The sequence below is a fragment of the Benincasa hispida genome, chromosome 10 (assembly GCF_027475165.1).
Source record: "Benincasa hispida cultivar pf3 chromosome 10, pf3_genome.v1.1, whole genome shotgun sequence".
NCBI lineage: Eukaryota > Viridiplantae > Streptophyta > Magnoliopsida > Cucurbitales > Cucurbitaceae > Benincasa > Benincasa hispida.
In genome coordinates, this window is record NC_143487.1 from 32291925 (window position 1) to 32306155 (window position 14231).

The 14231-nt window shown below is 35.3% G+C and overlaps 2 protein-coding genes across 4 annotated transcripts; both read left to right on the forward strand.

Moving 5' to 3' along the window:
* The first annotated feature begins 358 nt into the window (after positions 1-358).
* On the forward strand, positions 359-11010 carry LOC120087652 (histidine kinase 2-like). 3 transcript variants are annotated; one of them, XM_039044496.2, is made up of 15 exons: positions 359-1588; positions 2117-2392; positions 2732-3217; positions 3861-4136; positions 4831-5000; positions 5107-5319; positions 5438-5624; positions 5751-5802; positions 5890-6119; positions 6233-6331; positions 7516-8183; positions 8721-9227; positions 9537-9952; positions 10045-10505; positions 10691-11010. In XM_039044496.2, exons 1-13 carry the CDS (start codon positions 1211-1213, stop codon positions 9778-9780), a joined length of 3786 nt encoding a protein of 1261 aa, XP_038900424.1. In that variant the 5' UTR covers positions 359-1210; the 3' UTR covers positions 9781-9952; positions 10045-10505; positions 10691-11010. The 3 variants fall into 3 exon arrangements, with proteins under 3 accessions (XP_038900424.1, XP_038900423.1, XP_038900425.1); XM_039044495.2 differs by having other exon boundaries at positions 10370-10505; XM_039044497.2 differs by having other exon boundaries at positions 471-1534; positions 10370-10505.
* A 646-nt stretch (positions 11011-11656) lies between these two features.
* On the forward strand, positions 11657-13778 carry LOC120088829 (glucan endo-1,3-beta-glucosidase 12-like). The gene is made up of 3 exons (XM_039046276.2): positions 11657-12250; positions 12393-12644; positions 13486-13778. The coding sequence occupies exons 1-3, from the start codon at positions 12184-12186 to the stop codon at positions 13518-13520; spliced, it is 354 nt and encodes a 117-aa protein (XP_038902204.1). The 5' UTR covers positions 11657-12183; the 3' UTR covers positions 13521-13778.
* Positions 13779-14231: the final 453 nt, after the last annotated feature.

Consider the following 14231-nt stretch of genomic DNA (forward strand, 5'->3'; position numbering starts at 1 on the left):
TATTATTGAGTGAAAAGTAGAGATAAATTTAAGCTAGTTTTTGAGTAAATGTTAGTGAAAGAGAGAGGTAGTTAATTACTGAATTATAATTAATAAGAATTTAAGTGTGAATCTGTAAGCCTGCAGAACGCAGCGGTAGAATACAAATTCCATCATCTTTAATCACTGAGGGAAAAAAAAATGGTGCGGTCTCTTTCAACTCTTGCAAAGGATAATAATAATAATAAAAAAAAAAAAAAAAAAAAAAGGAAAAGTGAAAATGACGCAGAGGACGAACAAAAACGAGTCTGAAAGGTCTTTTTTTTTTTTTTTTTATTTAATTTTTGGATAATAAAGCTATGATGGGTTGAGTGAAAACGGCTTGCTCTGCTTCTATGGCCCATTAGCTGAGAGCTTTCGCACAGCTAAAAAGCAAGCCAAAATCCCACGACCCAATTGTAGAAATTTTGCCAAAGTCGAGGGGATTCTGTTCTGTTCTTAAAAGTTAAAATGAATTAATCTCTGTTGTTAAGAGGGTTGATTTTGTTTTGATCATAGCTTTCTTTTGTTTGCTTTTGCTTAACGTTCTTCACTGGATGATGAGATAATGATGTACCCACTTTGAGATAGAGAACAAGAGAAGAGAGAGAGGGGATACTTTTTTTTCTTCTTTATTTTTGGTTTGGGTTTTTTTCCCTTTTCTTTTTTTCCACTATCTGATCATTGATTCCAGTTGTTATAATTATGGAGGAACCAACTGGGTTTAACCCTCTTTGAAAAAAAAATTCCCCTTCTCGCTTCCCCTTCCCCACCATCTTATCATTGATTCCAGTTAAATTCTTGCATCACCCAACTGGGTTTTACCTCCATTCACGAGAAGTAGAGGCAAAAGGGGAGAAAAGGGTCGATACTTCTTCAAAATAACGACTGGGTTTTATCCAGTCTGTTGCCAATATGATTCGTACGAAGCTTTTAGTCGATTAACGCCAATGATTTCTATGGATTCAAGTTCTGCACAGAACCAGACTAGGGAGCTTTGGATTGGAGGACAGAACGGGGGTTCTTTTGGGTCGTTGATTAATAATTAGTCCCTGTTTCGAGTTTTTTCAAGGGGATTCTTACTTAGTGTTGAGTTTGATGAGAAGGGTCAGTGAAGAATCGGTGGTATTTCTTTAATTTGTGGCTTTTTATAGTTAAATTTTGTTTTGTTGTTTTCCGGTGGAGGATTTTTATGTGGAGGGGTTGCTCTGGCGGAGCTGGGGTTTTTCTCAAGCTCTCAAGGTGCTTACTGAGGATGTCTTTGAGCTGCAAGTTTTCTACCGCTAACGGGAAATTTCCAGCTGGGTTTAAGCTGAAGAAGGCTAAGGAACATCTATGTTCGTTAAATTCCACCGGGAAATGGAAGAAGAAGCTTCTCTGTTTTTGGATTTTTGCTGTAGTTATAGTTTTAAGCAGTTGGTTTTCCTTGCGTTCGTATAATGTGAACAGTGGAACAAAACAGAAGACCTCGAACTTGTTCAACGAAGAAACTCGAACTTTGCTGCGGCATTTCAATGTAAGCAAGAATCAACTTCAAGCTATAGCTTCCTTGTTATCCGACTCAGATCGGGTAAGTTTTCTTTTAGTCCAATTCATTGATCTTTTGATTCGAGTGATGTATTCTCTCGAGCACTATTATGTGTATATTTCTCCTATCATTGGCAAACAATATCAGCTGGGATCCAATGATAATTACTGAAGTTGCGTGCCATAGATGCAACAACAATGTTCTTTTTCTTCTTTTCCCATTTATTTTCAGCTTTGGAGTTGGTAATGTAAAACACTTAGGAATTGTTGAATTCATAGGCTGAGGCAGGCTGTTTATGTCTATTTGAATGAATTGATCAAATTAAGTGAGGTAGAAATCATTGAAAGCACATCTAAGCCTGATAAAATGAGGTAATATACTAGGAAACATCAAGCTTTATGTATTGTAGAATTGACAAACCTATCCATGTGGGTTATAATCATATTACCAGTTCCGTCTTCATAAATACATACCATACAAGTTCCTTACGTCTTTCCCAAATCACGTAACAGGAGAATGATAAGAGAATAACTGCATTAAAAGGTTTACATTAGATTATATTTGTTGCAGATGTCATCCATTGGGTGCACCAATGATTTTGGATCTGACACATCACAGTTGAATGGAATTGCCTGTGCCCTAAGGTTACTGTACTGGGAGCAAGATTTTCACAAGCAGTTTGTATGGGTTGAAGAAAGTGAAGATTCCAATGTTGGGGAGTGTCCAATTCCAACTGAGAAGATCCCTGGAAATTCTGGCCAATTATTCTCTGATGACATAACTGTTCCATTTGCTACAGACTTATCTGCCTCTTTACTCTCTACTGGAAATCAGCTTTGTGAAAAGGTAGATAAGTTTTTATATTGGAATTACTAAATGTAGTTTTCTGTGCCTGAAAACTAGTCTTGAAAACACTTAAAAGATCTTTTTTTTTTAATTTTTTTAAATTACGATTGTTATCCACTGTAGGAAATTAATGTAGTACACCATAGTTTGTCTATTCATTTATCATTATCTTTTGATAATAGAACAAAAGCATCACCCACCTTTGAATTTTGATGATGATAAGCACAACCATTATTTAGTTCCTAGGCTTAGAAATTAAACTTTGGCAAGTGCGAAAGAATTATATCCATGAATAATAATTATGAGTTGCTGACTAGTTTTGCTTCTGGGCATTATCAGATAATTGAACAAGCAGGAGTGGGAAGATGCCTTTTAAGAAAGCACTGGAAGAATTTTTGTAGTTCGTTGATTGGATGTTTTTGGGTTCTCCTTGGAGTGATAGCATTCCAGAAAATATCTGGTTTTCATCTAAAATTGTGGAATAAGAAACATCCAAAGCCAAACCAGCCATTGGTTCATCAACAGAGGGTCTTACTAGGGAGAAAGCAACATCAACAAGCCAAAGAGTCTCCTAAAGGAGCTGGGAAATGGCGGAAGGTGCTCCTAAGAATATTTATTGTAGTTGGAATCGTTGGGTCCATTTGGTTATTTTGGTACCTGAACCAGACAGCTATTTTGAGAAGAGAAGAAACACTTGCAAACATGTGTGATGAGCGAGCCCGGATGTTGCAGGACCAATTCAATGTTAGCATGAACCATGTTCATGCATTAGCCGTTCTTACCTCTACCTTCCACCATGGGAAACAGCCTTCTGCCATTGATCAGGCAATGCTCTTTCTGTTTGTCATTTTTTTGTTTCTCCTTTGTCATACAATTTCTATACTACTGATGAAGTTTTATTGAATATGAAAACCTAGCTGATTTCAGTAATCCTTCCTTGAAGAACAGTTCTCATAATTATTTTAAGTTTTTAGATTTTCCGCTACCACGTAGTTGATCAATAGTTTATTTGTTCGAATAAAACAGTGGTGAATTTTGGTGTAGTGTTATCAAGATAACAATATTGACGGAAAAACGGAAGGTTTTTATTAAATAAAAAAAATATTGTTTTTACCCAAAATTAGATGGATATAGAACGCTGTAATTGAAGAACAACCTGGTTATGAGAATTTGGATCTCCAAGTACATGGGTAAAGATTGTCTTCTGATTTCTGAAGGACCCTTGATTCACTCAATATGCTGCTTTTGGTAGAAGTAAAGGATTGAAAAATTCACATAACTTTTACTCAGAAAATATGAATAGCAAGATAGTGTTGCTTTATGCAACCATTTTCAATATTTTCAATGAAGAATTGCAAAAACTCCAATCTGGTTAATTCAAGGAGTCGAATGATTCTACTGAGAATTATGTTCGAATGCTAACTAGTCTTCTGTCTAGCTGATTGTTTGTGAATTCTTCTTTCTGCAGAGAACATTTAGTGAGTATACAGAAAGAACAGCCTTTGAAAGACCACTGACTAGTGGTGTAGCTTATGCTTTGAAAGTTAATCACTCAGAAAGGGAGCATTTTGAGATGATGCATGGATGGACGATAAAGAAAATGGAGACAGAGGACCAAACTCTTGTTCAAGATTGTAATCCAGAAAATTTGGAACCTGCACCAATTCGAGATGAATATGCACCTGTCATATTTTCTCAAGAAACGGTAGCTCATATAGTTTCTATCGACATGATGTCTGGAAAAGTGAGTCCCCAGGGCGGTTCATGTTTTAAATACTCCTAGTTGTGGGATTAGACTCAGATTATGATTTCCACATACCCCTGAAATTCGTTTCCTAGTTAAGGAGATATAAATAAAAACACCCAATCAATAATTATCTTACTGATTCTCTAATCTTTAAATGAAGTCTTGTCTTTGTTCCAGATAATGGCAATGTTTAAGCTCTCGTTCCCACCTGTAAGGTTTTACAATGTTCAGGATTTAGAAATTATAATTCTTAGTGATCTGTTTCATTGTTTTACCACACATCTAACAGTTCTTATCATATGTGATGGTTTGAACAGAATTAAATAATAGAATAAGTCTTGTCATTTAGGTATTGAAGGATAGCTATTTCTCATGTCAAATTCTAAGGCACTGCTATGCTGCTGTATCTATTTCTAGCTCTATAGGAAGACTGTGATCATATATGATTCATTACTTTGGAGCAAGGATTAAAATATCCATCAATAGTCACTATATCCGTAAATTGGAGGGTTTGACATTGATATTAAGGATTAATCGATCATTGATATTTTAATCTTTTTGGAGTCCCCTCAACCCTCCTTATAACGGAGCAGACTTGTCAATATGAGAGCATAGTATAAGATTGGAGCACGGATTTTGTGTCTATTTCAGTCACTTAAATGATTAACTTCATAATGCCTGTGTCGTGCAGGAAGATCGCGAGAACATCTTGCGAGCTAGGGCTTCTGGAAAGGGTGTGCTTACATCTCCTTTTAAACTCTTGAAATCTAATCACCTTGGAGTTGTCCTCACATTTGCTGTCTATAACACTGACCTCCCTCCAGATGCTACTCCTGAGCAACGTATTGAAGCTACTGTTGGGTAATTATATTTCTTGAAAACTTGTTGCTGCACCCTTTCCTGAAAGTTCCATATCATAGTTAACAAGCTGAACCTAATTATCTTTCTTGGATTCATTTCTTCAAAGTTATCTAGGTGCCTCATATGATATCCCCTCACTGGTGGAGAAGCTTTTGCATCAGCTTGCTAGCAAGCAGACAATTGTTGTGAATGTTTATGATACAACCAATGATTCTGCTCCCATCAACATGTATGGCTCTGATTTTACCGATACCGGGCTACTGCATATTAGTAAACTTGATTTTGGGGATCCTTTAAGAAGGCATGAGATGCATTGTAGGTAAGTCCTCACCTGCTGTGTTGACTTCATGTCAGTATGGCTGTTTATCTATACGAATCCAATAACATGAAATTACTGTTGATTTCTCATGAGCTCAGAGTATACCCTTTGGTTGCAGATTCAAGCATAAACCTCCACCTCCTTGGACAGCTATCAATTCATCAGTAGGTGTCCTAATCATTACCTTGCTGGTTGGCCATATTTTTCGTGCAGCTATAAGTCGGATTGCAAAAGTGGAGAATGACTATCACAAGATGATGAAGCTTAAAAGTCGTGCTGAAGCTGCTGATGTGGCCAAATCACAGGTGCATTATTAAAACTCCAGATATTGTAGAACATGCTTTCTCTCCTTAGTATTTTCAATATTCCACTGTGTTACCTTGCGACACAGTGTGAGTTTCTCAAATTCGCTGAAGTATTGTCTTTTGCAGTTTCTGGCAACAGTTTCCCATGAGATCAGAACACCAATGAATGGTGTTTTAGGTAATATGAATGCTATTACATCAACAAGTAAATACTATAAATCTCACATTTATATCCTGCATAACAATGCTTAATTACCTTATTTAGGCATGCTGAAATTACTGATGGACACTAACCTTGATTCAAATCAACTGGATTTTGCCCGGACTGCTCACGAGAGTGGAAAAGATCTGATATCACTCATAAATAAGGTTCTCGATCAAGCTAAGATAGAATCAGGAAGGCTTGAACTTGAATCTGTACCTTTCGATCTGCGTGCTATAGTTGATAATGTGCTCTCACCTTTTGCACTCAAATCCAATGACAAGGGAATTGAGGTAAATTTGTAAATTTATTTCCTTTATTTCCTTTTGTTGATTTCCACCAAATTTGGTTTTTGGTGGTATCATACCTTACGTTAAATTGCTTTTGTGCTCCCTTGCATGTGAAGTTGGCTGTTTATGTCTCTGATTTGGTGCCTGAAGTTGTCATTGGTGACCCTGGACGCTTTCGTCAAATAATTACTCATCTTGTTGGAAATTCACTCAAGGTTAGATTTTATCTACAGTTACCTGTACCTTTCGTTATTATCTGTATGCCTCATTGACGCTGAACGACTGTGCCACCTTATATTTGAGATGAAAAAAGAAAGAATAGAACATCATTCTTTGGTTCATTTTTGTAACTCAATTATTTATTCACTTATTTATTTATCTTTTGTAATTTGTGATGTTGGCTTCCATGACTAATTCTGATGTTTCTAGCTCTTGAACTTACCAGTGTTCTACATATTAATCATTACATGCACATGGAGTGTATATAGCCCTTTAGTAGACAGACACACATATAGGTTGTTATCCTTGATATTTCAAGGATTCCTTCTATTAGAGTTGTAAGTTAGTTGTGATGGTTTGGCCTTTCCTTTTGACCAATTTTACCTTTTCCAAATTCACATTGTGGGGACATATACTAATAGAACCTTGTAACCTTTGCTTGCTAAATGCTCTGTATTTCTTTTTCAACTGACACTACGATGTGCTGCAAAAATGCTGCATTGTTATGTTTTCTGGGAGATATGGCATCATTGCTTCAAGTCTAGCATCATTGTGCAACAGGTTCTTGCACCGTCACTGTGACATTGGTCTGACTTGAAGAATGACTGATTCAATTTTTATTTATTTGTTTATTTTAGGGCAAATATCAATTTAGACCCCTTTAACTTTGAGGGTTGTAAGAATTTAAATCCCAAACTCATAATTGTATCAATTTAAACCCTGAACTCTCATAAATGTATCAATTTTAACCTTGAAGTTTCATAAGTGTATCAATTTAAACCATCTATTATGTTTTATTTGAATACACTTATGAAAGTTTAGAGTTTAAATTAATCTAATTATGAAAGTTCATCATCTAAATCGATATACTTATGAAAGTTCATGTTTAAATTGATACAATTATTAGTTTGGAGTTTAAATTGATATTACCCCCCAAAGTTCAGGGTTTAAATTGATACAACTTCCAAAGTTCAGGGATATAAATTGATATTTGCCCTTTATTTTATAATCTAAATGGGATTCTGATTCAAGGGTTAACGGTCACCTTAAACTTTTTTTTTATGATGCTCGACATCATTATTCAATCATGTATGCCGTTCAAAAGCATGATTTTATCCTTTTGGATTGCTGATTTAACTTAAATGTTAATGATGCATAATTTATCCTGATTTTAATGCAGTTTACTCATAATAAGGGGCACATACTAGTCTCAGTGCATCTGGCTGATGAAGTGAGAGGCCCAGTTGATTTTATGGACATTGTGCTTAAACAAGGCTCATATGTAGTTGGAGACACATCAAACAATAGCTGTACTACATTTAGTGGGTTACCTGTGGTGGATAGATGGAAAAGCTGGGAAAATTTCAGAAAGTTCAGCAGGACGGATGCGGTGGAGGAACCCAAAACAATTAGAATTCTCGTGACTGTTGAGGATACAGGTGTAGGAATTCCCCAAGATGCACAAAGCCGAATATTCACTCCTTTTATGCAGGCTGATAGTTCCACTTCTCGGACGTATGGTGGCACTGGAATAGGATTGAGCATTAGCAAACGTTTGGTGGATCTCATGGAAGGGGAGATTGGGTTTGTGAGTGAGCCTGGTATAGGCAGCACATTTTCATTTACGGTTTCTTTCCAGAAAGGGGAAATAAGTTTTTTGGATACAAGGCGGCCACAGTATGCTGTGGGTATTGGAGAGTTCCAGGGGCTAAGAGCATTAATAATCGATAATAGCTGCATTCGAGCAGAGGTCACGAGATATCATCTGCAGAGACTGGGGATTTCTGTTGATATAACTCTGAGTGCAGAATCTGCTTATCAATATCTATCCAATACCTCGAATGCAAGGTAAGTTCTATTATTTTCATCTTATACTGTCATCGAAGGAAAATTTTCATTTGAGTGTCAAACTTGACTCTTGGATAGCAAGGGGCTCTATAGGCCAATTGGGAGACTCAATAAGTTCTCTTTTAATGCATAATGAGCGGTGAACTCACTAGACATGAATACTCTACTTCATCGATTGAATCTGTTACAAATGCTTTTTATGTCTATGGCCATGGTTGGTTGGTTACCATTCAAACCATTTTCTCCAGATTTTGAATTTGATTAGCATATTTCTTTCTATGGACCTAATAAATGATTAATGAGTATATGGCATCATGTGGTTGTTCAACTTTAAAGTCCTATTTCCACATTGGGAAATATGTATAATATTCTTAATGATAAATATACATGTTTAGTTATTTCAGTAACTAAACATGATAAATATTCTAAGGCTAAAAAATTGCAGTAAAAATAAATTAAAAAAGGGCTGAAAAAGATATATTGTTCCCATATCCCGTTTAGCTATTACTAATGCATTTTAATTTTCAAAATCAACAGAGCATCAACACAATTGGCCATGATTCTTATAGACAGAGACATCTGGGACAAGAAAGTTGGTCTCAAGTTCCATCTTTTGTTTAAAGAGCATGTGGATAAAAGTGTGACAAATGTCCAGATGAATGGTCCAAAGCTCTTTCTCCTGGCAAACCCCAAAAGCTCCAATGAGCAATATGAACTTAAATCTTCTGGTCATGTAAATAATATCTTAAGTAAACCTCTTCAGTTAGACGTGTTGGTGAGTTGCTTCCACGAAGCCTTTAGGATTGAGAAGAGGAATCAAGTAATTATTAAAAAACCATCTACTCTTGGAAAGCTACTGAAAGAAAAGCATATTTTGGTTGTGGATGACAATGCTGTTAACAGAAGGGTGGCAGAAGGTGCACTAAAGAAATATGGAGCCGTTGTAACTTGTGTAAAATGTGGAAAGGATGCTGTAGCTCTCCTCAACCCTCCACACAACTTTGATGCTTGCTTCATGGACCTCCAGATGCCTGAGATGGACGGGTAATATCTTCCTGCCTTTTATGTATTTTCTTTATGACTCAGCATATTGCCTGGGAGTAGTCACAGACATTGCATTCTTTGTCATGGCCTTGTCGATCGATATTACAATATGGTGCTAGAACTAGTATTACTATATTGCTTCTTTTTTCAGCTGCCAATTGATGTAGTCCCCATCATTTGTTTCTCTAGACTGGTTTGAAAGGGGACGTTCACTTGAAATAACAAATGAGCACTTCATTCTTTAAAAAGAATTAAATTTCCAAATTAACATATGTTGACTGAATCCTGATGTATATCAAATATATGCAGGTATGAAGCTACAAGACAGGTCCGTGCTGTAGAAAGTGAGGTGAACGCGAAAATTGCATCTGGAGAAGTGTCGACTGAGGACAATAAAGTCCATTGGCACACGCCAATATTTGCTATGACAGCAGATTTAATTCAGGCCATGAATGAGGAGTGCCTGAAGTGTGGGATGGATGGTTATGTAGCTAAGCCATTTGAAGAGGAGCAACTTTATTCGGCTGTAGCACGTTTTTTTGAGACTGCTTAACACAGTACTGCACACAGCGGCAATAACTGTTTCTTACCTCTCTGACCCAAAGGTCACTCTTATGCTAGGATGGATGGCTCCAGATTATGGCTGCCCATCTTCTGACTACTCTATCCAGCTATCAGATGGTGGATGGAGTTAATCTGGTCATGTCCTTATCTATTAATTTGTGGTAAATGTCCATATTTTCTCTACATATTATTTCTTGATGAGAGGTACACAATTTCATTCGTAATTTTGGCCTTTTTTTGGGTGGGGTGCCAGTGCAATCATCCTTCTGCACCATCAATTTCGGTTTTGGCCCTCCATATGATTGAAAGTTAACTATGTACTTCGAATCTCCATGAATCTTCCTACCCTTTTCAACATGTTTTCAACCACAGTACCAGTAGCAGATTAAGGGCAATTCACCTAGTGGGGAAACTGAGCGTTATTTCCATAGCACATCGCCCCAAGTTCCTTCCCTTTTGTGTTATTTTGGCACTTGAAAGTTATCCCATTTGTCTAAAACTATCATTTTGTGTTCTTTGAAACTTCTCCATTATTCTTTCACCACCTAAAAGATCTCTTCTTTGGTTGTTTGTTTCAGGAATGACAACCAATGTTAGGTAGTCTTAGCAGTGGGTGTAGGCCGAAGAGGAAATCGAGCAAACGATGCATGATCCAGGGCTCCAACGGCCATAAACTAACAAATGGCTTCCTAGATGACCCTCGACTTCTTGTCAGTAAGTGCCTGCCCTTTCTTTTTCCATTTGCTAAACAAGAAAGACTGCATGATTTACGCTATTCCTTAAACTTGACGTGGGTAAACTCAAATGCTATGATTTGCGAAGATCACTCATTTATGAACCCTGATGACTTTTCATCTTCTCCGAGATGGCTTATCGAAATCCTCCTTTGTATTGTATAGGGGATAATAGAATCGTCACGATTTTCCGAGCTGACTCCAATGATTCAACATTTATCACTAGCTGTATGTACTCTGACAGATTTAACAAAATACCAATAACTTCTAATAATCAGAAACACCAGAAAATTCATATTTGAAGGAAGGTCTGCTGCTGTTTCCAAGTATTGACATTTGAAGAGTTTGTATATTGCCATGTATACAAGAATTTGTCTTAAAATTATTTTGTTACTGTTGTCACCTATGTAATATTCTGATGTATATTTGTAAATCATTCCTGTAAGACTGCAGTTTAGTAAAGGAGTAGTTGATATTTTGTATCATTCTCCACCTCACCCCTGTAAATCCTCTCTTCCCATCTTTCTCACCATTACTGCATCTTCAATTTGAGTTATGTTTCTCTTTATTGGTTAATTTAAAGCCTAATGTTTAAGTTTGGTACATAACCATTTTCAACTCTACTGGCTACTGATACGTGAGATGTGGAACCAGGATGCAGCTTCAGGCTTAAGCTCTAAAAGTATAATGAACTATCTTAATGATACTTTCCATTAAAGAGAGAGAATGTTACAGGGTATTAAAGGTATTAAATGTTGATGTCTCAATTTTTTTGAAAGGTCAATATCAATAGATATATTTGGAAAAAAAATTATAAATATAGAAAAAATCATAAAAAGTATTTATTGTTTTTCTTAACAGAAGCATGTCACTCTTTTTTTAAAAAAGTTAAATAAAAAATAATATAATATTATTAATATCAAGTCTATGATTATGATATTTTTGTTATATTTAGTTAATTTTTTTTATGTGATTTAGTAGAATGTCAATTCACCACTTAGGTTCGATGTTGAATCTGTGGACATTTGAAAATATTGACGAAAATGTTGACATGTTTATGAAAATTTAAGACCTAGATTATGATAGCATCTAGTTTGGGTATAAATTTATATATTACACACGAAATGGGTTGATAATGATAATATGCCTCTCAGTTCTAATTTTTTAGTTTTTAGTAATCAGAATCACAAAGAGTTTAAGATCTTTGCTTAGATAAAGGATCTAGTTGAAATGGCTTTTTAAATATTCAAAATGAAAAAACAAGTTTAGTGTTAAAAAACTTGAAAAGTCCCGACTTCTACTTAGAGCTATAATGCCATTTGCCAACCCACATTTGACTAATATTGTATAGATTTTTCTGTGTCCCTGGTTTAGGTTCATAAGCATCCCTTTTGAGATTTTATCTTAAAATGATATCATATATACAAGATTTTGTTTTCACTAACAAAATCACAATGAACTATAACAATTTGAGGTATAGATCCTAATCCTACTTTGAAGCAAATTCGGATTTATATGGAGTATCAATTATTTTACTTAATTAATTGTAACATTATCACATGTGCTAGCTCATCGACAGATGCGTTTAAAAACTCTATTTGTGCCCATTATACTTTCTTACTTAGATAGATCTCTGTCTTTGTCGCTTTTTCTCTGCCATGGTTGCGCTGTTGTCTAAAACACTGCTCATTCTGCTGTTACTGTCAACAATTCACCAAAACACAGGTAACAACCAATACCCATTTGGATATTTCAGGTCAATGGATGCTTAAATGCTTAGTCCCAAATAATGAAAATTTCCCCTTTTTCCGATCCAGATTCCAGATTTATGTGAATCTGCTCACAAAGTGTTTGTTAAAATGTCTAGGTGGGGAATTTGAGCAATGGTGTATAGCAGATGAGCAAATCCCAGATGATGAATTACAAACGGCTTTGGATTGGGCATGTGGAAATGGAGGTGCAAACTGCAGCAAGATCCAACCAGACCAGCCTTGTTTTGACCCAAATACAGTGAAAGACCATGCTTCATTTGCCTTCAACACCTACTTTCAGAGCTTCAAGCATCAAGGTGGATCCTGTTTCTTCAAAGGAGCTGCCATCATTACAGAGCTTGATCCTAGTAAGCCACATTTTTACTGTCTACCCATATCTAATTTATGATTCTCTTCCTTTCTGGTAAACTGTAAAAAGTTACCTAACTGCAGTTTCTTTTGGATTATACTGCCTAGAAAATGCTCCAAAGGGAGTTGCCATTGCCATCATTGCAATGCATCGTCTTTTTCACATTATTGAGACAATACTTTGAACCCATGTGGAAGCCATGAAGCAGCATGTTGTGTGATACTTATTTACTCAAGGGAAAAAGGTTAAAGAACACTATAAAAAGATTCAAAGGTTAATAAGATTGGATGTCTGTAAAGAAATGAAAAGAATCATTCCATTTCCTTCATTTTTACTAACAATGTTGATTCTCAAATAAAATAATAAGAAAGTAAGCTTTATGCTAAAAGAACCACTTTGTTCCATTATCACCTCGAGTGCCTCGAACATTGTTTAAGTAAATCTTTATTAGTATAATGTATTGTTATTATTTAGTTAGCAAGTCTAAAGAGAAAAACATCATAAAACATGAAATTCTGAAGCCTTATCCTCATTCCCATTTATTTCAAGGTGAATTCTTCCCTAACCTCATTCTCATTTATAATTGAACTGAAACTTAGTTGTTGGTAAATAGTTGAAGGAAAAACTAGTCGAGACAATCCATCTTCTTTCTCGCATCTCCAAATCATAAGTTAGGATTATTTATTTATTTAAACATCGTTTGATAACCATTTAGTTTTTGAAAATTGTGCTTGTTTTAACACAATTTTCTTAGTCATGGTTTTCATTATTCCCGGGTAAACATTAGACAAATTTCAAGAACAAATGCAAGTTTTTTAAAAACTAAATGTTTGGTGCAGGTCATGGCTCTTGCAAGTATGAGTTTATTCCATAGTGAGAAGGAGAAGGAGAAGGAGAAGAGATGAGGGAACAAAATCAGAGGAAAGAGATTAGTTTGAAAGAAAGGGGATAAAATCCCATGGAAGATTGATATCCAAGTTATTTAACTTGTTTCATTGCACTTGAACCATGGCACAATAGGAATTATTTATTTCATTCTTTTCTTTCTGTGTTATTGTTGCCTTTTCTGGCAGATTCTTGAAAGATATAATTGATTTTCTTAATGTGATCCTCCAGTGAAAATAAGCCAAAAGAGAATCAGGTTCCATTCTAGTTACGTGCTTAATAATCTTTGGCTTCTATTTTTGACTGAAATAGTATAATGTAGAAGACAACTGAATAAATTAACGCATATGATAATTTAAATCCTTAGCTTCTAATTACATGACTATTTGATTTTAGCTTCACTGTAGGTATGTTTTCAAATATATTAAAATGTCACTGTTTATTAGTGAGTAATAGACAACTATCAGTGTCAAATAGATAATGATAGATGTCCATTAGTGTCTATAATTATTTACCACTATTTATCATTGTCTATCAATGACATTTTTTTATATTTGAAAATATTTTCAGTATTATCATTTAAAACAATTATCCATATATTTATATATATACAAGGACTTTATTATTTTTTTTTTTTGAAAAAAATACTAAGTTTATAGTCAAATCTAAAAAACAAAAATAAGATTTTAAAAACTGTGGT

Coding starts and splice junctions, on each gene's coding strand:
- LOC120087652 (XM_039044496.2), top strand. CDS start 1,211: ATGTGGAGGGGTTGCTCTGGCGGAGCTGGGGTTTTTCTCAAGCTCTCA. Junction 5,320..5,437: donor AGGCATGAGATGCATTGTAG/GTAAGTCCTCAC, acceptor CTTTGGTTGCAG/ATTCAAGCATAAACCTCCAC. Junction 9,228..9,536: donor CAGATGCCTGAGATGGACGG/GTAATATCTTCC, acceptor AAATATATGCAG/GTATGAAGCTACAAGACAGG.
- LOC120088829 (XM_039046276.2), top strand. CDS start 12,184: ATGGTTGCGCTGTTGTCTAAAACACTGCTCATTCTGCTGTTACTGTCA. Junction 12,251..12,392: donor AACAATTCACCAAAACACAG/GTAACAACCAAT, acceptor TAAAATGTCTAG/GTGGGGAATTTGAGCAATGG. Junction 12,645..13,485: donor CATTACAGAGCTTGATCCTA/GTAAGCCACATT, acceptor TGTTTGGTGCAG/GTCATGGCTCTTGCAAGTAT.